At 41.0% G+C, this 25,983-nt stretch overlaps 1 protein-coding gene across 5 annotated transcripts in view; it reads right to left on the reverse strand.

Annotated features, from left to right (window-relative positions):
* Nucleotides 1-25,983, reverse strand: part of LOC113405021 (sex comb on midleg-like protein 2) — a 114,417-nt gene that overhangs the window by 47,733 nt on the left and 40,701 nt on the right. For 2 of the 5 annotated variants that reach the window (XM_026649761.1, XM_026649758.1), the window contains exons 4-6: nt 13,727-13,961; nt 6,812-6,900; nt 5,099-5,342 (exon numbers count right to left, since the gene is read on the reverse strand). In XM_026649761.1, coding sequence (XP_026505546.1) covers nt 5,099-5,342; nt 6,812-6,900; nt 13,727-13,961 — 568 coding nt within the window. The other 3 variants (XM_026649765.1, XM_026649768.1, XM_026649766.1) reach the window with 3 other exon arrangements.

A 25,983-nucleotide genomic window follows, 5' to 3' on the forward strand; every position in this document is an offset into this window, starting at 1 on the left:
CTTCCTTATTTGGCAGAGGTGCTCCACCAATGTGTAGAAGGTTCCCCTATAGGCCATATCTGCGTAAGCACAAGAAATAATACACAGAAGCATGACTGTTAGTTCACACACAGCATTGAATCATCATAGTAAAATACACCTCCTTTAACATATGAATCACTTTTTCTCTGTCCCTTGACAAGCACACATCTCAGTGAACACCCTAAACATGGTGAGTTCGGCCCAGAGAGGGATGGGGTGGGTTGGGCATTCAAGATGGAGCAAGGGTCTAGGTGGTATTTTAAGGGGATCACTGCAGGTGATTAGGGACAATATTGTAAATTCTGCCATAATTTTCCACAGGTGGGGGTCAGTGAAGGCGATCTCTTACTCCTGAAGGTAAGCAAGGATGCAAAGGTGAAGCATTCAGCTTCAGACACAGTCCCTATGCTGCTTGCCTGTGTGCTGCTTTAGTCCCTGCACAAGTGATTGCCAATTGGCGCAGGAAAGTTTCCTACAATGGGGGAAGGAGCAAAGCAGCTCTGCCAAGGAATCTTCGACAGAGAATTGGCAAGTACCTCCAGGAAAGTTTCCTAGAGATCTCTCTAGAGGATTCCTGTGAAATCTCAGTGTGCATTAACAAAATGTTCCACTGCACCGCTTAGCTGCACAGGGTAATGTGAAGCACATGCAAACACAGCTAATCTTGTACATTTCTATCCTTTCACTCACTTCTAGAATATACAGAGCAAAGGACAGCTCTACCTCATATAACCGAGCATCATCAACTCAAAAAGATCACTTACCAGAGATCTCCTCTCCCGCATCATGCACGCTAGAGAGGGACTGCTGGGACTGGCTAGACCCCTCTGGAGTGGAAAAGAGGTCCTGACTCGCCATACCATCGGATGACCCTGTTGTGGGCTCCACATTGTCCTCCAACTCGACCCCCTCGCCCATGACTTCATCCTTGGGGTTGAATCTGCTGTCTGCCACCACCTCCAGCCCCGCCCAAGTATCCATGGGGCTCTTGGCGGTGTAGGTGTGATCACCGTCAAGGTTGGCATCCAGCTTCTTCTAGAAGTGGCAGGTCTTTGGCACAGCACAGAGCGACAGTTTGCCTCCCTTGCCTTCTGGTATGCCTGCCTCAGCTCCTTTATCTTTGCACGGCACTGATGCATGTCCCGCATAGCCCTTATCACACAAGCCACAAGAAATCTGACCATAAGTATCAAAATTTCTATGGCTGGAGCAGAGCTGGGACTGCACAGCCTCTTCTCCCCACCGTGCCAGCATATCCAACAACCCAGGTCTGCTCCAAGCGGGAAAGCGTTTGCTGCATGGAGCCGCCATGGTCAATTGGGAAGATGCGATGTGAGCTGTCCACACCGAGCAAACAGGAAGTGGCACTTCAAAAATTCCCGGGTCTTAAAAGGGGGAAGGACAGATGCCTGTGTACTTGGGTGCAGGGCAGCAGAGTTTGAACTGCTGACCAGAGCAATCAGGATGGGCATTGTGGGACACCTCCTGGAGGCCAATTATAGCAACATAACGAAGCGCAGTGTCTACACTGACTTTTGTTGATATAACTTTGCCAAAAAAAAGTTCTATGCTTTATTTTGTCAACAAAGCAGATGAATGTTGTGGGCAAAAGGAGCATTGTACACCTTCACTGTGTTGTTGATGAAAGCTGACTTTTGTTAACAAAACTGTGTAGTGTAGACAGGGCCTTAGGTTGGCTTAATTATGCCACTCAGGAGTGTGAATTTAATTGATCTAATTTTCTAGTGTAGATCAGGCCTCAATGTAAAAAAAGCTCTACGCTTCAGCCCTACAGCATGCAACAAAAAAAGACGGAAGGTGACAAGATGAAAACAATTAGGTGATAAAGAAAAGGGAAGAAAGGACCTTTTACAAGCCTTAAAAAAATGAACCTTCACAACACTTCTGTAAAACCATGAAAATTCTTTCCTGATTCAAAGATTGGGATATTGAAACACAGTGTTTTAAAGGAGTCATCTTTCAAATGTGCTCAAATTCCAGGAGTCCAAAGGGGGGTGAGAAAGTGAAAGACGGGTATTTCTCCAGCAGATATTTGCTAGTTAACAGCATACGTCAAATCATCAAGCGGTCGTCTGCGCCATAATTTTTCCTTTGGGAAATAGCACATCACATTCCTTTCGATTTCTCTTAGGGAAATAGGGAAATACAGCCTCCTTCCTACCAAATATACTTAGTAGTAGCCAGCACCCCACAGATTATCATAGCTCAAATTAGTTTAGTTCTGAATTTCTTTCCAGCCACACATTCAAAGGTTTCCCTTGATCATAATCTCCTCTTTGGTCCACTACTGCAGGAAGGATTTAGGTCTGAATATAGAATATCAGGTCGCTATATATTAGGTCTGAATATAGAAAAGAGATCTTTGATTCTAAGTCCTATGAACGTGGGATCAGTTTGCTTGCAGATGCATCTTCAGATGACAGAGGTGCCATAGATCAAGATAACATGTTGCTACTAGAGATCAAAGCCATTTCCATTCTCCAAAATCCCATGCGACTTTAAGACTTGGGATTAGATATAAATCCAAATCCTTGATATTTTCCTTAAATTTCATAAACATTCCTAGAAAAAAAACAGACCACGTGACCTAAACTGGTGGATGGACAATTTATCAACAGAAAGGCAGTGGATGACATTTCTCTGTATGCTGCAAATTACAACTGGGATTTTCAAAGGAGCCTAGGGGAGTTAAGCACCTAACTCCCCTAATTTTCAATGCAAGTTAGGTGCTTAACTCTTAGTCACCTTTTAAGATCCCAAGCTAAAGCTGTTGAGGAAAAGGCTGAAGTTGTCACTAAAATCAACTAAGAAACATATTTCTTATATCTAAATCTCTTGTTTCATATGAGAATCACCCTGAGAATTGACTGGAAATGCAGCTTTCTTCTCATCATCTCCAATCTCACAGAAGTATTGCTTTAAAATTATGTTCCTAGCTATAAAAGATAGAAATGCAACTGTATGGAGAAAACCCTCCAATCTTCAAAGCCTTTTTAAAAAGACAGTATTATTTTTTCTACCTGCCTAAGGTACTTAAATGACCCCCATTATTGTAGTGTCTGAGTGCTTCAATGCTTTTTGAACATCTTTTCATTTTATCATAATGAACATACATGAAGTTTCCATACAAGTTTTAACACATCTTATTCATAGCCTGTATTCGTTAGCATTTATCCTCACAACATCCCTGTGAGCTAGAGCAGTGGTGTTATCCCCATTTTACAGATGGGGAACTGAGGCACAGAAAGACTAAGTGACTTGTCCAAGGAAGTCTGTGACAGAGCAGGGAGTCCCAGGCTAGGCCCATAACCACTGGATCACCTTTCCTCCCTAACCCTGTTTCAGTCTAACAGGTTCTATTACACTAGGATTTTCTGTGACAACTCTTCCCAATTCTCATGCCAATCTTTAGTGGCTAGCCTTACCTCTGATTCTTACATTGTTGTCCTAAAAATGAAAAATGTTGGGAAAAGAACCATAAATGATTACTTGTCTTCTTTGTTCTACCAACTTTTCTACAGAAATGTGCTCTTCTTGTTTCTCATCCACTTAACACACACAGTGAAACCGTTCATGATTAGAACAAATTATTCAGTAACAGTAGAATGAATTTTAAAATGTGATTCCTTCTTATAAAAACTCTTTTCACACATCTTGAATCTGAAAGGAGTAAGATAATACAACCCAAATTGTTTTACAGCAAAACTTCAGATTTCAGATATCTTATAAGAGACCCCATAGCATATCACAGATATTAAACAATAATATTCCTCTTTCATTTCACATACCTTGGCAAAGAAGGAAATGGGTATCTAATGACAGAGAAAAGTTGGCTATTAGCTAAGGGGGCTCTCTATCTATAGGTTCACATAACTAGGTAGGTAAGCAGCAAACAAAGTATTTGGAAGAGCCTAATAATATACAATGTCAAAAACAGAAAGTTTACAGCCCAAAGCAAATGCTACAGGTAAGCCTAGAGTTTGAATCCCTTGGAAACAATAAAGAAACTTTTATTGCATTTCCTACTTTAAAACAGTTTTTTTTGTTCTTCAGAGCTCCATTCTATAACCGTGAGGTAAGGTGTTGATGCAAAGTTGAATATAAATTCCTATGAAATTCAATTAATACAGCTACCAACATTATTGAGACTACCAATAATGTAAGTAAAAGGTCTAGATGAAGTCCAATATTCTTCAAAAGTACATAGAGAACTGAACATATCCAGATCTCTCACTGCCTGAGAATTTAAATGCAATTGGTTTTAATGGAATTTGTTTAGATTTGGTCTTCAACCATTATCAGAATTAGAGCAGGAATGATAAAGAAACAAATTATGGCATGTAAATGTCAGTCAAGAAGAGTTTCCAGAGCTACTGTGTGCACAAATAGTTGTGAACTACTGTAAATGAGCAATAATAATTTCTCAAAGAGACAACACAAAAATATATGATTGAGGTTAAGATTTTGTCAAGGTTATTTTTAGTAAAAGTCACAGACAGGTCACGGGCAATAAACAAAAATTCACGGGAGCCATGACCTGTCCGTGACTTTTACTAAAAATAACCAGGGGTCGGAGGAGCAATAACAACTGGAGCCCCATGGGGGGAGGGGCAGGGGGAAGAGATTGACAGCCCGAGCCCCACCACTACAGGAGAGGGATGGGACACAGCCCCTGCTCTAGGCTCAAGGGGAGGGAGGGTGCACACTCCAACCGCAGCTGCGGTGGAGGGGCACACAGCTCCAGCCCCGGCTGTAGCCATGGGGTGCACAGTGCCATACGGGGTGGGGGGGGGCAGGCACACAGCCCTGACTCGGCCCTGGCCGCTGACAGCTGAAGCCAAAGAAGTCATGGAGGTCCAATAAAGTCATGGAATCTGTGACTAAATCATATCCTTCGGTATGATACAGTGAAAACGTGTCACTATTTCATCTGCATCAGCTGTTTACATATCAAAATCCTAAAATCTGCATAAGATCAGTTGGTTCTTAAGTCCCAGCTGCTTAACAGCAGCAAAATTTGGGAAGATAGATTAAGCGTTATTACTGGTGGTTTTACCATTGTTGCCTGGTGGCTGTAGTGCATCTCCTGTTAAGCCACACCATCCGACTGGGAAGATATCTCGAGAATCATATTTGCACCAATAGTCAAATGCTCCCCGCCAGCCATCAAATGTAATGAAAACTTCATCTCCTCTAACATCTCCGATGGTCGCTGGGCAAATTAAATAAGGGTTCTTTTTGTCTACTGCTTCAAGTTTCATTCCAACTTTAAAATAGTCTGGAGCAGGTTTTGGTGGTTCCTGTCAAAATAAAATTGTAGAACACCTAGGTTTCCATGAATTCTTGAAAAACAGCTACTTTTCTCTAACATTCTAACTTCTCATACTGACTACCCCAAAAAGGTTATACAATACACATTTAATACATGTTACAAGTTTATTTTAAATTTTCTAGATTACCTAGGCTCAATTCTGCTGCTACTTATGTGACTGGGAGCAAGGTTATGCTGAGTCTACTTAAGCAGTTGACTGAGAAAATCTGATGTGTTCTACAGGAACGGTGGGATAGTGAACGTACACTAAAAATAAATGGCATAGTTTTATGTAGGGAGAGGACAGGATCAGAAAAATGTACTTCTACGAAGGACTGGATGTTTCTGGGGATTGATAATGGACTGGGGAACCTTTCAGCTCTTTATTACTTATCCAAATGCACATGCAAATAAATCATTAACATCTGAAGGCTGTTTAGTGGCCTGTGTGAAATAAGTTGGTCTCGGACAAACAAAACAAAAATCAGCAACACAACGGTCCACAATGTAACTCTTGTCAGTCTCAGCAGAAAGGCCAAAGGACTGAAGGGAAACCAAATTATATCTCACCCTCAAGAGGTAGATCCTCCAGAAGAGGGCTGAGGCATATTGCTGGGACAGTATCGAGAAGCTTGCAGTGCCACTGCTCATACCATAGCTATTTTATGAATGCATTCAAATCAGTATGTTCTCAAAATGAATGGGGATTCACGAGCAAAGAGCTTACAGGATCAAGCCCAATGTACGTTTTACTAAAACAAACTCATGCAAAGCCATTATCAGTACTAAGAAAGAAATCGCTGAACTTCACACTTTGATTTTAGCAAGCTCATAAGAATGGTAAGAGGACAAATCAAATCAACAGATCAGCTGAGTCATACTTGCATCCCTACATATTTTTTGCATAAAAACATTTCACACATTTTTTTAAGATCCTCTTTTCTTCAGCATAAAGGCCGTACTTCTAAAACTGATAGCATTTTTTTATTACTTTCAGCTAAGTCCCCACTACATTCTTAACAGCTCAACTGTGAAGTATGCACCAAATAAAAATATTCAGCATAGACTCCCCATGCGTTCCTGTGGCTCTCATTCTCCTTTACCAGTTTTAGCCCAACACATACACAGGCACATCATGAATATGTTACTGTCAACAAACGAGAGATGCATGACATCTTAAATCCATGAAAAAAACCAAGCTAACACAATTTTTTCTAAATAATACAGCATACCTTAAAGGTCCAAACACAGGAAAAGAGGTGCCCATCCATTTGGACTAGAAGATGATCATTTCCTGTCCAGTTTTGTGGCTTGCCAATCCACTTCAAAGTAATTTTAAATAACATTGTTGCCTTTCCATGCTGAAGAGAACAGTACAATATCCTGGCATCCTCAATAAAAATGTAATCATGGACCAGTTGATGGAAGCTTGTTTACTAGGAGCCCCTTTCTTCTTACCTTCTTAAAGAATGCTGCAGGTGCCATTTCAGCTCCATTTAGTGTTCTTAACAGAAACATTGGCCAAGATGATGCATTCATCTGGAAACCTAATTAACATAAATAGATTAGTTGTGTAAAAGATCCTAGACTCACATTTATAAAATATTAATATACAGGAAGAAGGAGGATGCAGAATTTACCCCACTACTGTCTAAAACCCTCTGGTTTGGACTTGGCTAGAAATAAATGTGGCCAAGACACATGAATGCGTAGAGCAGCTGTTTACAGCAGTAAACATGTTGGACAGTATATTTCCTTTCAGGAGTGATTTGCCTGCAAAATCATTTATCATGGTTACTATATTAAGTGTGACTAGAGACATGCAAGCTGTAGTACTGCAGATTAAATCATTCTCTATATTCCCTGGTCCCAAACCATCTTCCTTGCATAGTACCAAGTTATATTTACTGGGCCAGTTTTCTTTCATTCTCAAATGACATCCTCTGGTCTAACTTCTCTGTCCTCTAACTCTTATTTTTTATTAGACACATTTTCTTCTCCATTGAGGCTCTTTCACAAGATTCCTTCACAAAAAGAAACAAGGAAGTGCAAACAAATTTCAATGAAACAATACATCCTTTAATTACAAAGACAAGAGCACAAAACAGGGAATGGTAGAAATGAAACATCTTGGTAAGTGTATGCATCACATTGCAATTGCATAAAGTGGAGAATGTTTCCATGCCAGTATTCTTCATTAAAAAAATAAGTGAATACAATGCACAAAGAGTTACTATAACCCAAACCTGCTTTTATTAAAAACAACTTTATCTTATCAAAACAATTGTTTGGTGGAAATATTCTTCATTTCATGGCATTCTCCCTCAGAACCAAGTACCTCCCAGTAAAGGAAGAGACATGCTTATATCTCTCTCTGCTTTCAAAGCACCTTCAGGGCTGTATTTGAAGCTACTAGACCGATTCAAATAGACAACAGATATTTTGGGCCAGATCTTTAGCAGGTGAAAGTCTGTTGTAGTTCTCTCCAAAAAAACCTAACACAACAAAACAGGAATCTAATAGGAAACTTCTCTCTAAAGCAACTACTACTAGAATCCTTGTCTGGACTTGAAGAATTGCCTTACAATCTAGATATGATTTTAAAAAAACTAATAGTAGATATGGAAAAGTTTACATGACTTTTGATTACTTACTATTTAAACCTTAATTCCTGTCCTGGGTATTGGCTCCCTGACACAGTGGCCTTAAGTTGTACTTAACTGAGCAGACAGATTTAAAAGTTGTTTAAAGTCCACAACTCCTTAAATTGCATTTTAAAACTGGATACAAGAGATCTTATATATGTGAGAAATTGTCATGTTTAAATGTTCACAACTGAGAAACTACTGAGCTGATTTTTAAACTTGGATTGATTTCTAAGTCTTAACATGATTTATAAAACATGCCATTCTGGAAGTTTCTAGATTCACCTTTTGAATTAGCTGAGAATTAGCTTTCTCACTGGAAAGCACAGAGTACGTGATTGCACATGCCAATAACAGGAAGGGTGGTGACACTACTCAGTTAAGTAGCTCAACTGATTTCACGTAAGCTTTCTTTAAAAAAATCACTTCTAATTAGAGCATGGAAAATGTTATCCCCAAAGGAATTTGTTTGAAAACATTATAAAGTACTTAAAAAAAAAAGTGGTTTCAAATGGAAGTTGGAATTTGAAACCTTAACTAGACACTGAACACTACTGAGCCCAATGTAATATGTGAAACTATGATATGTTTAGAGTTCAGGTGGGAGGGACTATTTTAACTCATTTGTTACTGTGAGAGAAATCAAATGTTGGGACCAGAAGGCTCCATTCCACTTGGGAAAATCAGTTGTGTAAGTGTCTAGCAGGAGGCAATTATACACCCAATTAGCTCCCAGCTTTACCCAGGAACAGGATGCTGCAAAAGTGCCAAGAAGGCTTTTTCAAAAATGTATCTATATATGCCAGGATGTTTGAATTTTGGAACCTAGCTATCACTAAAGAATCAAGGACTAGAGGGACAATGTGTGACTATTTCTTTTCTGAATAAACTATGCAATAGAATGGCTGACGATCATTATGAGGGGAGCCAAACTTGCATTCCTGGATAGTACAAAAACATTTGCTTATTAGGTATAACATTTCAACTAATTTCAATGAACAGAAATGGCAATCAGAACACAAGGACATCACTAGCCACAGACTGGTGTATACACATTTTTTGTACCACTGTGTTAGTTTAGGAATAGATACAGTTAAAGACGTGCAACTAGCTAGTGTAAATGTAGTTATACCAATATAAAAGTGCTAATATCAGTATAGCCTATTTTGATACCAACCAAGGCACCTTTATACTAGTAATAATTGCATCCACATTAGGGGGTTATACTGCTTTCACTATATCTGGTCCTAAAGCAATATAGTTACAGTGGCACAAGCACTGTATTTTGAAACACTTTAAATAGATTACAGACCCACACAGAGCAAATTGCTGCTCCATGTTGGTTATCTCTCTCTCACAAAATTTGGAAGGTTCAGTTTTGGAGTACAATGGAGTGACATTTTAATAATACTTCATCTTTCCACCAGCGGATCTCAAAACAATTATTAACTGAGCCTTGCAACATAATATTACTTAGTAGCTGAGGGCCAGCAGTAGTGGAGACCCAATTTGTACTTGATATAAGATCAGTCTGTCCAAAAGTTCTCTGATGCCATTAGGTACTTGCATTTTTCCTGCATCTGGGAGTGTAAGTGAACTACAATACCGCCATGACCACCTACCCTCTCTTTCGCTTCTCCAGGAATACAACCATTTTCCTCAGCACAATGCACAAACATCCAGATGGCTCTCTAGTGATTAACTCTGGACTTACTGTACTGAGTATTTCACTGTTGGATTAAGAGTGGGCTCCTCCTGGTGGTCTAGTGGAATATCACAGGTAGAAATAGATAGGGAGTCTCATTCTATATTTCTTAACTTTAGCTGAACAGTTACTTCAAGGATCCCAAGCACTTGTTTATCCATCTGCCAATGATATAGTAACAGAACAAAAATCTCTTTCAAAATATCCACCCAGTAGTCAGAAGCCCATAGATGAAGCATTTCCCAAATATTAATGTGAAAATATTGGAATACACAAAGTCCTGTAGGCCAGGGTCAAGTTTACCAGGAATGTTTGGGGGGGGGGGGCCTACTGGACATTTTTCTGCTTTTTTCTGTAAGTTACGCTGATCAGAGATAGAAAAGACCTACTGTGTTACACGGGAAAATACTGTGTGGTTAACTGTTGATAAACGCAGACCACTATAAAGTGGTTGCTTAGTAATCATACTTGACAATAAACCTAAGTGCAAGTGAGAATATCTTCCTGTTTCTTTCTATTTTGACCAAAGAAGTATTAATATTTATATTCCCTTTATTATACTTAGGGAATATATGTTAATGTGGTATCAAAAGTTTTCTCAGCATAAATTTAAGATAGTTGTATTCCCATGAGCGAATTCAGTATTGAATTATGAAGGTTACTCCTAACAAGTTCTGATAAAAACTTTATACCATATTCTCATATGTGCCACATTTAACTAGAATAGCTGTTTTAGGAGGTATAATTTTTAGGCAAAATTATGCATTTGTGTTGTTGGGGAAAAGGAAAGAAAATGTTCTCTGACTGGTTTATAAAATGGCAGCTCTTTAAATGTGCTTAGGGTCTTGGAAAGTCAGAATACAATCTCATCCAACTATATTCAACAGGCAACCTTATAGAGTAAAATACTTACTACACCACACTAAGTATACTTCACCAAAGCATACATGATACATTATAAGTATAGGAAATGCCACAGTAAAGTCAATACCACAGTACAGAAAATGTTTACTTTTGAAAGTGTAGTTATGGTTTAAAACAGGGTGGGTAACGTTTTTTAAAAATCATTTTGTATTTATATTAAACACTTAAAAAAAATAAAGCTATTTAGAATTATATTTGAAATTGATAACCTATATTAAAGCCTAAAATTATAATCTATTAAAGTTATTTAATTTAAATATAAAAAATAACTTTAAGCAGTACATGCCTGCTGCCAAGTTTTAAAGAAAGTCACACCACTGAACTGGTAGAAAATACTAGCTAAGCACCTGGAACCAGAGTCTGTTGAGTGCTAAACCAGTATTTGATAGAAGTAGAGTAGATTCCCGCAATTCTACCAGAACTTGATGGGACCCGACAACAAGTATCAGGTTTGGGTTGGGTCAGAAAACAATCTGAACCTCTGAGGCTCAGGTCAGGTCACCTCTGAAGTCTCTCTCTTGCCCAGGAGGTTGGCATAGTGGTGGCTGCGTGCCCAGTTCCTGCCGGCCACCCAGTCTGCCTCGTTGAATAGCATGCACTGCCAAGTGAGTGTGCTGCACCTCTCACTCCACAGAACACACACAGTGCAGCAGGGGGTGGCAGCCAACGGGATTGGGACAAGCAGCTGCCACCACCACACAGTGCAGCAGGAGGTGGCAGTGGCGCCACTAACTCAGGTTTGGAGGGAACGGTCAGGGTCAGGTTGGAAAATGACAACACTCTTGGGCTCAGATTGGGTGGATTTGGGTCTGGTTTGGGTCTGGGCCTGGGAAGACCTCTAATACAAAAAGAGTGACCTAGATTCACACATCACCACCATCATTATCGTTAAGTGAGCTCTGAATGCAGATCCTGGTAGCAATGTATGATTCACAAAGAACACAGCTTCGCTGTCAGCAGCAAGGCTGAGTGAGCCTTAAGGGGAAATATTTTTCCTCATAAAACTAGCAAGTGTGATTTGAAAATGACATTGTCAACTCAAGTTTAGTATTTTTATGTAAAGCCTAAGAAGTCTCTCTTTTTTAGTTTTTTTGTTTTGCCTGAAGTGGTTTTGTGTCACAAATACTTCCACAAAAATACAAGCCTAAGGATGGGCTTATGCACAAACAGAATAGACAATGAGCGCTCTCCTCTGCTGCTGAGAGAAACTGCTCCTGCTATTAATCACCATCCACAGGAAGTGAACAGGAACCACTGCTTTGCTTTCTCTTATATTACACAATAGGCCATGACTACACTAGAAGCATTTTGCTGGAAAAGATATACTGATATACTATACCAGTAGAGCGCTCTGAGTGTGGACACAGCTTATATTGGCCAGCAAAACTGCACTACAGTAGAACCTCAGAGTTATGAACACCTCGGGAATGGAGGTTGTTCATAACTCTGAAATGTTTGTAACTCTGAACAAAACATTATGGTTATTCTTTCAAAAGTTTACAACTGAACAATGACTTAATACAGCTTTGAAACTTTACTGTGCAGAAGAAAAATGCTGCTCACCGCCCCATTTTTTTTTTTGTAGTTTAACACAATACTTTACTGTATTTGCTTGCCCTTTTGGGGGGGAGGGAGGAGAAAGGGGAGTGTCTCTGCTGCTGCCTGATGGTGTACTTCCAGTTCCAAATGAGGTGTGTGGTTGACTGGTCAGTTTGTAATTCTGGTGTTCGTAACGCTGAGATTCTACTGTAGTACAGTTTTGCTGGCCAATATAAGCTGTGTCCACACTAGGAGTGCTGTAAGCTAAACTAGTAAAAGCACAGATTTTCCAGTATTGCATCTACAGTAGGGGTTTTTGCTAGCACAGCTATGCCAGTCAGAGATCACACCCCTATACCTATACCAGCAAAACGCTCTTGAGTTTAGACCTGTCCAAATATGGGAGGGATTTTTTGGAAAGGAAACTATGGATATCTAAGTGTGCAGGAAGATTATGTGGGGAAGACCACCTCTGGAAGGACAGTAGCAAGGGACTGCTGGCTTCTGTAGAGCAGCAATAAAGAGTGTAGTGCGAAGTTATCAGTCTAAAACCAGGAAACACATACTACATTTGCTCCCATTCTCTGATACATATATTTGGAAAATTACTATCACCACATACAGTGGTACAGAAGTGTAAAAGAAAAAGGTTTGAAGCAATGTAGGTCCCTCTGTCTCCTCTCTCATCCAAGAGCTTGCCTAGACTAAGAATGAGAAAAGAGTGAATGAACATGCAGAGTGAGTGAAAGACAGAAAATGCACCCTCACTTCAGTCAGCCTACTCTTAAATTAGATAGAAAAGTAAAAGAGAAAAGAAAAAGAAAAGAAAGCAACAAAACACAAGCTGTTACTCCTTGAAGTTTTATGGGAAGAGGCATTTAGGACCTTGTAGTGGCAAGAACATACTTTAAATGTATTTCATTTTGCTTAAAAAATATAAATTAAATTCCTGTGGAAATCATTTTGAGTTTGTCAGTTTTTAGAATTATTAAAATTTTAAAAAGACATCTCCCTTTTCTGCAGCGCACCTGATACACCAGAGACCCAAATTCAGGAGCTCCATGCAAGTTGTAAGAAATGTTCCTTAGAAAGCACTTTGGGACTCTTCTCCACAATTGAAAGTAATGTAGAGCCCACAAGGTAATGCCACAGTTCTCTATAAATTATGGGGTGAAGGAGGATAAATATTACGTTAATCTACTTAATTTATGTGTAACCCATCAAGCAGTCACTAAAAAGGCCATGAGGGATCTGTCCCTCCTCGTGATTAGTGGGGGGATTCTGGGAAGAGGGAAAATGTTTTGGATAGTAGAACTCATACTCAAATTCTAAATTTCTCTATCCATTCCTAGACACAGTAATACACAAAGTGGGGTCCAGCTCATTTACTCTCTTTATTAGCTCTTTTACTTAGCATTTATCCTTCTGCTGTTAACATTTCGCTTGAACCATTATTTCAAGCAACACTTGCCAAGAAAACAAGATAACACTAACCATAGGAGAGCAGCATCTTGTGGATTACACATACCATGTCATTAGTTCAGAAACATTGTTTCTTACCGAGTGGCGGCTGGAGCATTCCCCCTTTCTTTTCACAGGTCCCAATTGGCTGTATGTCAGAGGAATCCACAAGCCTCCAAAAGTCATTTTTGTTGTCACTTCCATCAAGCCGCAACCTTAATCTGGCACCAGAGATTCCAATTACTGTAGCTATACACACTGAGGTAACATTGCGTGGGTCGTGGGCTTCCAGTTTCATACCAACTTTGAAATCATTGCTAGGTGGGATCCTAGACTACAGGAGGGGGGAGGGTAGGGGGAAAAAAAGATATTTTTCTTATTTTTGTCTCCCAGATTGAAACAGATTCAGACAGATACCATGAAAAGGGTTGCTAAATATATTGGACAGTTATAAACACACAGCTTCCATTCATCAAGACATATAAAATGCTGTTATACTTATCAGTTTATGAACTTTAGTCAGTGAAAAAGGATGACTACAAATAATTGACAGGCTTGTATTGCTTTCTAGCAACACCTGAGCAAGATGCTTGGCTGCCACGTTGCTGGAGAGCTCGAGTCCAAAGCCTCTCTCCCCCAAACAGCAAAATCCTCAGGTTTTTAAGGAAGTGTTTAATCAGCCAGTTAGTTTCTGTTGGCTTAATGGCTTTGGAATTCTAGACTAGCATGATGACTCTGCCAGCAGCTGATCTGCTGTTTTTCTTTCCTGTAGTGCAGAGTCAGAAGTGAGGAGCAGGTGGAAGTCTCCCTGGTAGTTCAGAGAGCAATTGGTAAAGAGTGGCTCACCAAGACAGGGTGCCTGGGTTAGTCAGAGTGTGGTTGTTGCTGGAGTACTCTTTGGAGACCATGTAGTGCTAGAGCACTAGCAGTTGGAGCACCGACAGCCCTTGCCTAAGAACGGCACAGCTGAGGATCACTGTGCCATGGCACTGCCGGACTCCACAAGAGGGCAATGATTATATTGATAATGGTGAAACATATTACAATGATTACCTTCTGGCAAAAGAATTACAAGTAATTGTACCCATGATGTTTCAAAAAGGCATTGTGAATTAAACAAAATTTCAATAAAGCCACTTTTAAGAACTAGGGTGGCAACCGCTGTGGAGGCTTGGTATTACTTCTATATCAACATGATGAATTCTCAGTAGTCAGAAGAACAAACATAGATGAGGAGACCAAGGGTCATTCGGTGAAAGTGAGAATACAAGAGGGAAAGAACAATGAAAATTGCCATTAGATCCAGACTACCTACCTGATGTGATATAGTAGCTGAAGAAATATTAAGATTTATGGCATGAGGTACGCTACATTCATAACAAAAAGTAACAGATAATTATGTGTTATTTGTATTACAGTAGTACCTACAGCAGTGGTTCTCAACCTTTCCAGATTACTGTACCCCTTTCAGGAGTCTGATTTGTCTTGTGTATCCCCAAGTTACACCTCACTTAAAAATTACTTGATTACAAAATCAGACATAAAAATACAGAAGTGTCACAGCACGCGGTTACTGAAAAATTGCGTATTGTCTCATTTTTACCCTATATTTATAAATCAACTGGAATGTAAATATTGCACTTACATTTCCGTATATAGTATATAGAGCAGTATAAACAAGTCATCGGTATGAAATTTTAATTTGTACTGACTTCACTAGTGCTTTTTATGTAGACTTCTGGACAACTAGGCGAATAGCTAGATGAGTTGATGTACCCCCTAGAAGACCTCTGCGTGCCCCTGGGGGTGCACGTACCTCTGGTTGAGTACCACTGGCCTAGAGAACTCAAGCAAAATCAGGTCACCACTGTGCTAGGCACTGTATAAACACAAAGTAAGAGACAATCCCGCCCTTAAAGAGCTTACATCTAGATAAATAAGATAAAGGGCAGAAGAAAGGAAATATCCCCATTTTACAGATGGGAAATGAAAAGAGAGAGAGAGAAAAAGTGATTTACCCAAGGTCACATAGGAAGTCTGTGGTAATGTTGAGAACTGAACCTAGATGTACTAGGTCCCAGTTCAGTGACTTCCTCTCATAGAGTTGAACACACACACAGAGGAAGTGTCAGCCACTGGATGCAAAGATGTAAGCACGCATCAGTTTTTGGACTTAAGACATCTGTATCATCACTTCGCCCGTTCTGGTAATTGGTCTTTGATACTGGCTCAGTGTTTAGCATACCGTAAATTAGGAAGAAGAGAGGAGAGGAAGATCCTTTAAGAAATTTCTGTACCAGGAAGGCAGGGATGATTGATGCATGACAACGGCACAGCACTAAACAGGATTTATTAACCTAGTAGCGGTCCATTGAAGATCAGGATCAATCAGGTCCAAAGCTGTGAGGGAGAGGGAAGACCAGAGAAATTGTATTCACCCCACACAAAATATGTATCCATTTAAAATATCTATCTATTTAAAATGGACAGGTGTCAGTCAATGGTAGGAACTGTGTCTGTCCAGCCTGACAGGAAAAGTGTGATGCAAGACTTACTAGGATAACAAATGGGGGTTGCATTTCCTGCCCCCTTTGCCTTTCTGAAATTTTAAAAATATTGAAATCTTGGGTTCTTGCTGTGAGTGCAGAAGCACTGTTTGAGACAGACACCAGATCAACAGCAGGAGCCCTGAAGGAGCCATCAGACTCTGCACAATAAAAAGACAAGAGATATTCAGTATGTGGAGCCTAGCATCTGTCAATGTAGCATTCAGACAGCAGGCTGTCTGAGAGGAGAGCCCAGGCATATTAAATTTAAAGGGCAATTCAATGTCAGGATATTGCTTGTCAAGCTGTTATTCTCCACAACTGTGAAAGTCAATTTAAATTGAAAAGTTAGTGGTTGATTTTTAAAGATAAATTGGTTTAAATTGCAATACTTGGGGGGGGGGGATATTAAAAGATATCATACATAATATTTATTTTTGGCGTTATGGTAGCATATGAAGCCAACTGAGATCAGGCCTCCATTGCTCTATGTGCTGCACAAACAGATGGTAAGAGATAGTCCCTGCCCCAAAGAGGTTTCAGTCTAAACAGACAGGACAAAGAGTGAGAGAAAGGGATGCAGATTTCCGATAGTTAGAGAATTTAAATAATTATAGAAAATAATGATTCTAAAATAATTTTAACCATTGAGTCTAAGGAGCACTGGCTTACAAATACCTTTATCTTGATTTAAAACCTATTTTATTGGTTTCTCACTTATTTGTGCATTTTGAAGTTAATTAAGTATCTTGTTGGCCTGTGCATTAGAAAATTATTTGACTGGCCACCAGGGTTTACTATCAGCCCCTTCCCTTGCATTACGCAAAGTGATGACACGTTCACAGGCTTTCTATTCTTTTGTATATTTAATTGCAAAAAAACGTAGTTAATGCAGAGCTGAGGTTGTTTGGTGGTATGTCATCCCCTTGCAGAACACTGAGTTGAGCAAAACTCAAACTTCTGAAACCCAGGAAACAGAATTAAGATTGCCCATGCACCCATATCTTTGCCCTCTTTCAGCACTGCCCCAATATGCCCCATTAACATACATACCTTTACTCTGTGAACCCCACAGTTGCTGAAATATACAAACTCGTCACCTCCTTTTGCAACCCATTCCCTCTCATCCAGAGGATTCCATGTAACACTATTAAAGGACAAAAAAGTGTGTAGGGGGGAAGCGGGCGCAGGTGAAGACAGTTGCCCACATCACCTTCCCTCTGTTCCCCAGGAGCTGGCAGTAAACAATAGGAGTAATTTGGATACACTTCAGAGGCAGTCAGTGTGTTTGGTGTACCTACATTGAACGGTGGAGACAGTAGTTGGGCCTGCTTCATAAAGGTGTCTCTCTGATATGAGGACATGTGTGGTCTACTTTGAGGTGCGTGACAGAGCTGTGATTACAATATGAGGAGATCTGTGTTTTTCACTCTCTCGTGTGTGAGGAAAGGGAATTGGTGCATGTGTACCTTCAGAATCCAGTACACATCATTTCTATGCAGAATATTGTATGTTATATAGTTAGCAGGGCACAGGGCTTTTATTACAAAGGCTATTGTCAGTGGTAATGTGGAATATAACAGGATTCTAATGCTTTAATGATGGGTATGTGAAAGTGTAGATTGAGATGGTATCCTGTGGGTAAGGGTAAAGGAGCTGTTAAAGGCTGTGAAGTAGTTCTCACATTGTACATGTGTGGTACTCTTTCTGGGGAATTGGCTCAAAGTGTGAGTGTATGCTAGGGTCTGGCACCTCCTGAATCTTATAGTGCCAAGGGCCAGCGTGAGTATGTGTGTACTGGGGCATTGCTCAAAGATGGTAGAGGAAAGGGGTCATGGGCTACCTTCCCCCCTGCTTTTTGTCCTTTAATAGCATAACATTCTCTTCAAGGGGATGACAACTTTAAATCTGTGTTAACAGTGTTTTTTGCCACTGAATTACCTGTTCATAAAAACTAGGAAAAGATATGTTGTTGGTAGGAGTAAGTAGTAATTAAGGCAGTTGTACTTATCATTTCCTGCAATTTGCATACTGAGCTAGTCGACACCCGCCTCCCCACCCTCCCCTTTCATAGATTCATAGACTCTAGGACTGGAAGGGACCTCGAGAGGTCATCGAGTCCAGTCCCCTGCCCTCATGGCAGGACCAAATACTGTCTAGACCATCCCTGATAGACATTTATCTAACCTACTCTTAAATATCTCCAGAGATGGAGATTCCACAACCTCCCTAGGCAATTTATTCCAATGTTTAACCACCCTGACAGTTAGGAACTTTTTCCTAATGTCCAACCTAAACCTCCCTTGCTGCAGTTTAATCCCATTGCTTCTTGTTCTATCCTAAGAGGCTAAGATTTTCTCCCACCTCCTTATGACACCCTTTTAGATACCTGAAAACTGCTATCATGTCCCCTCTCAGTCTTCTCTTTTCCAAACTAAACAAACCCAATTCTTTCAGCCTTCCTTCATAGGTCATGTTCTCTAGACCTTTAATCATTCTTGTTGCTCGTCTCTGGACCCTCTCCAATTTCTCCACATCTTTCTTGAAATGCGGTGCCCAGAACTGGACACAATACTCCAGCTGAGGCCTAACCAGCGCAGAGTAGAGCGGAAGAATGACTTCTTGTGTCTTGCTCACAACACACCTGTTAATGCATCCCAGAATCACGTTTGCTTTTTTTGCAACAGCATCACACTGTTGACTCATATTTAGCTTATGGTCCACTATAACCCCTAGATCCCTTTCTGCCATACTCCTTCCTAGACAGTCTCTTCCCATTTTGTATGTATGAAACTGATTGTTCCTTCCTAAGTGGAGCACTTTGCATTTGTCTTTGTTAAACTTCATCCTGTTTACCTCAGACCATTTCTCCAATTTGTCCAGATCATTTTGAATTTTGACCCTATCCTCCAAAGCAGTTGCAATCCCTCCCAGTTTGGTATCATCTGCAAACTTAATAAGCGTACTTTCTATGCCAATATCTAAGTCGTTGATGAAGATATTGAACAGAGCTAGTCCCAAAACAGACCCCTGCAGAACCCCACTCGTTATACCTTTCCAGCAGGATTGGGAACCATTAATAACTACTCTCTGAGTACGGTTATCCAGCCAGTTATGCACCCACCTTATAGTAGCCCCATCTAAGTTGTATTTGCCTAGTTTATCTATAAGAATATCATGCGAGACCGTATCAAATGCCTTACTAAAGTCTAGGTATACCACATCCACAAGACTCGTTATCCTATCAAAGAAAGCTATCAGATTAGTTTGACATGATTTGTTCTTTACAAATCCATGCTGGCTATTCCCTGTCATCTTACCATCTTCCAAGTGTTTGCAGATGATTTCCTTAATTACTTGCTCCATTATCTTCCCTGGCATGAAAGTTAAACTAACTGGTCTGTAGTTTCCTGGGTTGTTTTTATTTCCCTTTTTGTAGATAGGCACTATGTTTGCCCTTTTCCAGTCTTCTGGAATCTCTCCTGTCTCCCATGATTTTCCAAAGATAATAGCTAGAGGCTCAGATACCTCCTCTGTTAGCTCCTTGAATATTCTAGGATGCATTTCATCAGGCTCTGGTGACTTGCAGGCATCTAATTTTTCTAAGAGATTTTTAACTTGTTTTTTTTTATTTTCTCTTCTAAACCTACCCCCTTCCCATTAGCATTCACTATGTTAGGCATTCCTTCAGACTTCTCGGTGAAGACCGAAACAAAGAAGTCATTAAGCATCTCTGCCATTTCCAAGTTTCCTGTTACGGTTTCTCCCTCCTCACTGAGCAGTGGGCCTACCCTGTCTTTGGTCTTCCTCTTGCTTTCACTGGGCTCCACCAGCTCTGCTTCAGCACACCTCCCTAGCCATGGCTCCAACGCATTCACTGCATTCTCACGGCAACCCGGCCCCCTCACGACATCCGTACCCAGGCTCCCCCACTGTGAGCAGGGAACACATATCCCTGAAGTCTGCACTCCTTGGTACAAGCAATCTATTGCCATTTCTTTCCTCCCTCCTCTAACCTAACTCACATGCAGTGCCTGGAGAGAAAGACAACTATGTTACAATGGAAAGGTGTTCATGGTCATGTTTCAGAATGGTTGGAGGGAGGAGTTTGTGGCAGAGCTGGTGAGAGAAATCACAGACAGAGTTTTTGTGCCAAAATACAGACAGCTTTCTGTTTGAGAGAAAGATCTACTGACCCTTGTCCAACAGATGCATCCCATCTCCAAGCAACAGTGAGGTGTCAGAGCTTCTATACCATAACAGTACCACATTTCCTGGTACACTCTCCATATATATACACTCAATATATAATCAGTAGTATGTCTAAAGGTGCATGTGTCTTATTAACTCTGTTTTCTCCTAGAGCTCCAGGAAAAAATCACAGCCAGTGTGGAACCAGCTGTCCAACACTATCTGTGATTTGGGGGGGCGTGTCCTAACTATAAAGGGAAGGGTAACAGCTCTCCTGTGTACAATACTATAAAACTCCTCCTGGCCAGAGACACCAAAATCCTTTTACCTGTAAAGGGTTAAGAAGCTCAGGTAACCTGGCTGACACCTGACCCAAAGGACCAATCAGAGGACAAGATACTTTCAAATCTTGGTGGGGGGCGGAAGGCTTTTGTTTGTGCTCTTTGTTTTGGTGGTTGTTCGCTCTTGGGACTAAGAGGGACCAAACATCAATCCATGCTCTCCAAATCTTTCTGAACAAGTCTCTCATATTTCAAACTTGTAAGTAACAGCCAGGCAAGGCGTGTTAGTTTTATCTTTGTTTCCTCAATTTGTAAATGTTCCTTTTGCTAGAGGTTTTACCTCTGTTTGCTGTAACTTTGAACCTAAAGCTAGAGGGGGTTCCTCTGGGCTCTTTGAATTTGATTACCCTGTAAAGTCATTTTCCATCCTGATTTTACAGAGATGATTTTTACCTTTCTTTCTTTAATTAAAAGCCTCCTTTTTAAGAACCTGATTGATTTTTCCTTGTTTTAAGATCCAAGGGGGTTGGATCTGGACTCACCAGGAATTGGTGGTGGGGAAAAGGAGGGGGAATGGTTAATTTCTCCTTGTTTTAAGATCCAAGGGTTTGGATCGGTGTTCACTAGGAAATTGGTGAAGAAGTCTCTCAAGGCTACCCAGGGAAGGGTTATAGTACTTGGGAGGGAAATATTCTGGGGGGGGGAGGTAGACAGAGTTTCCCAAATGACTCATAAATAATTTGGGTGGTGGCAGCAAAACCAGATCGAAGCTGGTAGTTAAGCTTAGAGGTTCTCATGCAGGTCCCCACCTCTGTACCCTAGAGTTCAGAGTGGGGAAGGAACCTTGACACCTGCCTACGGTCTGCTGGGACTCTGGGCCTGAGGTGCACTGTGACTCGGGGCTTCAGCCCCACTCAAGGCTCTCGGGGACTAGCACTTCAGCCCAGCAGGAGACACAGGGGGATTCCCAAACATTTATCCAGCTCCAATCTGGTGCACCTGAATTTAAGCCATGACAGTGGCAGCTCGGCTGCCTGGGGCTGACAGCCAAGTATCTCCTGGAATGCTACCTACCACCCCAATCAAAATCTAAAATGGCACCCCTGGGACACAGACCCTGCAATTACAATGTCCACAATACCACCCAAGCTGCTGAGGCTGCATGTTTCCTGTCTTGGAAAAACCTCTTCTGATTGGCTGTTTTTTCCCTTGCTGCCAATCAGGGCTGCTGCAGGAAGCAGGTGGTGCTCTCTGCCCCTGCCCCGCAGAAGGCACCATTTTTACAGGAGAGAGGAAGGAGTTCAGTGGCTTGTGGCAGCTCTGCTCTTCCCTTCCCTCTACTATTGGGACAAGGAGAGGGTTCTTGTGCCTCTCCCTCTTCTTCTCTTCCTCCCTGCACCCCTTCAGCCCTGCCTGGAATCGTGCTGGGATTCAGGGCTTCGGAGCAGTGAAGAGCCCCAAGAACTGCAGGAGAAGCAAAGGTGAGCCAAGGTACTCCCACCTCTGGTGCTTTCGACGTTTAACGGCACTGTGTTTAAAAATAGCGGGGGGGGGGGGGGGGGGGGGGGGAGAAAAAAAAAAGAAAGTTGACACTGAAAACCGTTCATTTAAAGAAAAGTGGACCAACGCTTACTATTTTGTCTTGCCACAGCATCGAAAGGGTCGACCAGGATGTTTAATTTGAACAGAGACTGTGGCTATTGTTGAAAGTGGGAACATCAAATGGCACTATGAAATTAAGCACATGGATTTTGACCACAAATATCCAATGGGTTCCCATTTAAGAACAGACAAGACTGCTTCATTAAAGGACGCATATTTTCAGACACAAATATTATTTCAAAGGCTACTTGTGCTCAGGAAAAGGCATCTGAAGCTTCATTGAGGTGTGTGGTAATGGAAAAACACAGGAAACCTTTTACAGAGGCGGACGTTATTAAGCAGTGGAGGGTTACTACAGCTGAAACCCTTTTTGCAGAGAAGACAGACATTGCTGACCCCTTAAGACAACTGCCAATCTCAGACACAACAGCTATTAGGTGCGCTGAGATGATGGCACAGGACATTTTCAAGCAGTTGTGTGAGAAACTGAACATTCAAAAATTTTCCATGGCAGTGGACGGATCCTGTAATACCAGGGTCACCGCAAAGCTAGCACTGTATGTCCTTTTTCTGATGGAGAGAAATTTGGGGAGGAGTTGTTGCCCCTTATACTGCATAACAATCGCAGAACAGGTGAGGAACTGTTTTGTCTAATGCAGGTTTTGACATGACACAGATTGTGTCAATTACAACAGACGGTGCTCCTGCTATGATCGGTACTCACTGAGGGCTTGTGAAATGTGTGCAAGATCTGAACCCCAATCTGATTTCCTGTCACTGCATAATCCACCAAACTGCGCTTTGTGCAGGGCTTAGCTATGAGTATGCTAATGTAATGTTAATGGTGATTAAACTTGTCAATTTCCTTCGATCAAAGTCATCACTGCAACACAGACAGTTCAGAAGCTTTCTTTCAGAAGTATCTGCCGATTACGATGACCTGTTGATTCATAATGACATCCACTATCTGAGCAGAGGGCAAGTACCAAGAAGGCTGTGGGAAATTCGAGTTCATGTGGAAGAATATCTACATAATATTCTGGGGGGGGGGGGAAGGCAGAAGAGCTACATGCATTTTTGAGGGATGGCAGAAGCATGAGCATCCTGGCCTTCCTTGTTGATTTAACAGGCCATTTAAATGATTTCACCTTAAAGTTACAGGGGCGAAATCGCAATGTAGTGGATCTCCACAGCAGTGTCACTTAATTTGAAAACAAAGTCTCTTCAAAAGTGATTTGGAAACTGGGGAGATGCTGCATTTCCCAACGTTGCTAAGCTGCCGGGACACTGCAGATGGCATCATCTCTGGACAGGCTTCTTCAAAGCTTCCAGCAGAGGTTCCAAGAATTTGAAAGTGTTAAAGATAACTTCCTGTTTGTAAGGAACCCATTCGTGGTACAAGCAAATGGTACTTAGTGTGATCAAACGAAAGCATCCTTTCCAGATGCTGAAAAAGCAAAACTACAGCTAGAGCTTATTGAATTAGAAGTGGATGAAGTGCTTAAGATGCGGCACACAAACTACATCTGAAACTTTCTGGACAACCCTTATGCTTACACACGTAAGGAAGGTGGCATTTCACAGTTTGACTATGTTTGGCTCGACATATGTGTATGAGTCAGCATTCTCAACAATGAAGAACATTAAATCACATAATTGCTCCATTCTGACTGATAATCATCTGTGGAATTGCCTCCGTCTTGCCTTGACTTGAACTCACTCCAATCTTCAAGGCCCTTGTCCAGCAGAGGACTTGTCACTTTTCCCACTGATGGCAAGTACTATAGTTATACATTATTCACGTCTATTTTATTTTAAATTTGTATTGCTGTATAAAATTACATTTTCAGTAGTGATACCACAGTTTTAACAGGTGTTTCACAGTAATTATTCATGATTCTTTTGCTTAATACATGTGTAGGTGGGTTTGCATTTGTTATTGGAAAGACTTGAATCATAAAAGATAAAGAGTTCATGTGTACTAAGTGTTATTTTCTTTCAAACTCTGATGCTTATGTTAAATAAACCACAAAAGACTAAACATATTCAAAACTTTTTATTTATCTATTTATATGCAGATATGCCTACATTACAATAACTGTATTTGACAAAACTCATTCAAAACTTGAAACAGTTGTCTGAAAGTGTTTTTAATGCGAATATTTGCATTTGTTTGACATTTTATCTAAGTACTTTCTCAAAGCCTCAAATAAATTATATCTTTCTTGGAGGTTATTTTTAGGTTATACGGTGATTTGATTTGATTTTTATTTAATGCAGTAAATATATATATAAGCAATATGGGCACTGGGTATATTTCAGCATTGTATGTGTTCGTTGAACAAGGGCCCTTTGTGGTGTGAAAAATATTTCTCTGGAGGCCGGACCTTGACTATATCTTAACCAAGAAATTTGGACCTTGACAAAAAATAATTGACTACCCTGGTGTACTCCTTGCTCTCACACAAACTTCTGCAAACTCATGATCAAGGAATTGCCTAGAATCCACACAATGATAATTCTGGCAGCACACATTTCTTTTCCCTCAGCGGTCAGGGTACCTGTGCTGTCAGCTCCAAACCTACATACTATCTGTGACAGGTTCAGTCACAGAGACCCCGTTGGGACTGTCACCTGACATGCTGGAATTACCTCTGAGCCCGTTTTCCACTACCAACTTGGGACTCCAGAACCCTGCCTCGTTGAGACAGAAACGCTAGTCTGCTGCAACACAGACTTAGGTCTGGTCCACACCCCCAAAGCTGCAGACTTTAACCAAAAACTGCTCAGCAAGTCACCTATCTCCAGCACCCAGATACCCAGCTCCCAATGGGATCCAAACCCCAAATAAATCCGTTTTACTCTATATAAAGCTTATCCAGAGTAAACTCATAAATTGTCTGCCCTCTATAACACTGATAGAGAGCAAACACACAGCTGTTTGCTAAGAAGGCCCAGACTTCTTAGTCTGGGCCCAATCCTTTCCCCTGGTATAGTTCTTGTTAGTTCTAGATCAGGTGGTAACTAGGGGATTTCTCATGACTGGCAGCCCCCTTTGTTCTGTTCCACCCCCTTTTATGGCTTTGGCACAAGGCGGGAATCTTTTGTCCCTCTGGGCCCCCACCCCCCCTCTTCTAAATGGAAGGTTTAAGATGGATTCCAGTACCAGGTGACATGGTCACATATCCTGTGAAACCCCATTACTCACTGGCTGGCACCCACGTGTACAGGAAGGCTTACAAGTAAACAGCACCACTATGATGGTGTCCCCTGAATAGATATGTGGACAGAGTTGGCAACGGGCTTTGTTGCAAGGATAGGTTCCTGGGTTAGGGTTTTTGTTGTTTGTTATAACATTCAAAAACCAGTCGGAGAACACTTCAACCTCCCTGGTCACTCAATTACAGACCTCAAAGTTGCAATACTCCAACAAAAAAACTTCATAAACACACTAACGAGAAACTGCAGAATTGGAATTAATTTGCAAACTGGACACCATTAAATTAGGCTTGAATAAAGACTGGGAGTGGATGGGTCATTAGACAAAGTAAAAACTATTTCCCCATGCTAATTTTCCCTACTGTTACTCACACCTTCTTGTCAACTTTTGGAAATGGGCCATCCTGATTATCACTACAAAAGTTTTTTTTTCTCCTGCTGATAACAGCCCACCTTAATTGATTACTCTCGTTATAGTTGGTATGGCAACACTCATTTTTTCACATTCTCTGGGGGG

This window comes from Terrapene carolina, unplaced genomic scaffold, assembly GCF_002925995.2.
Source record: "Terrapene carolina triunguis isolate 2854851 unplaced genomic scaffold, T_m_triunguis-2.0 Scaffold23, whole genome shotgun sequence".
In the NCBI taxonomy this organism is placed as follows: domain Eukaryota; kingdom Metazoa; phylum Chordata; order Testudines; family Emydidae; genus Terrapene; species Terrapene triunguis.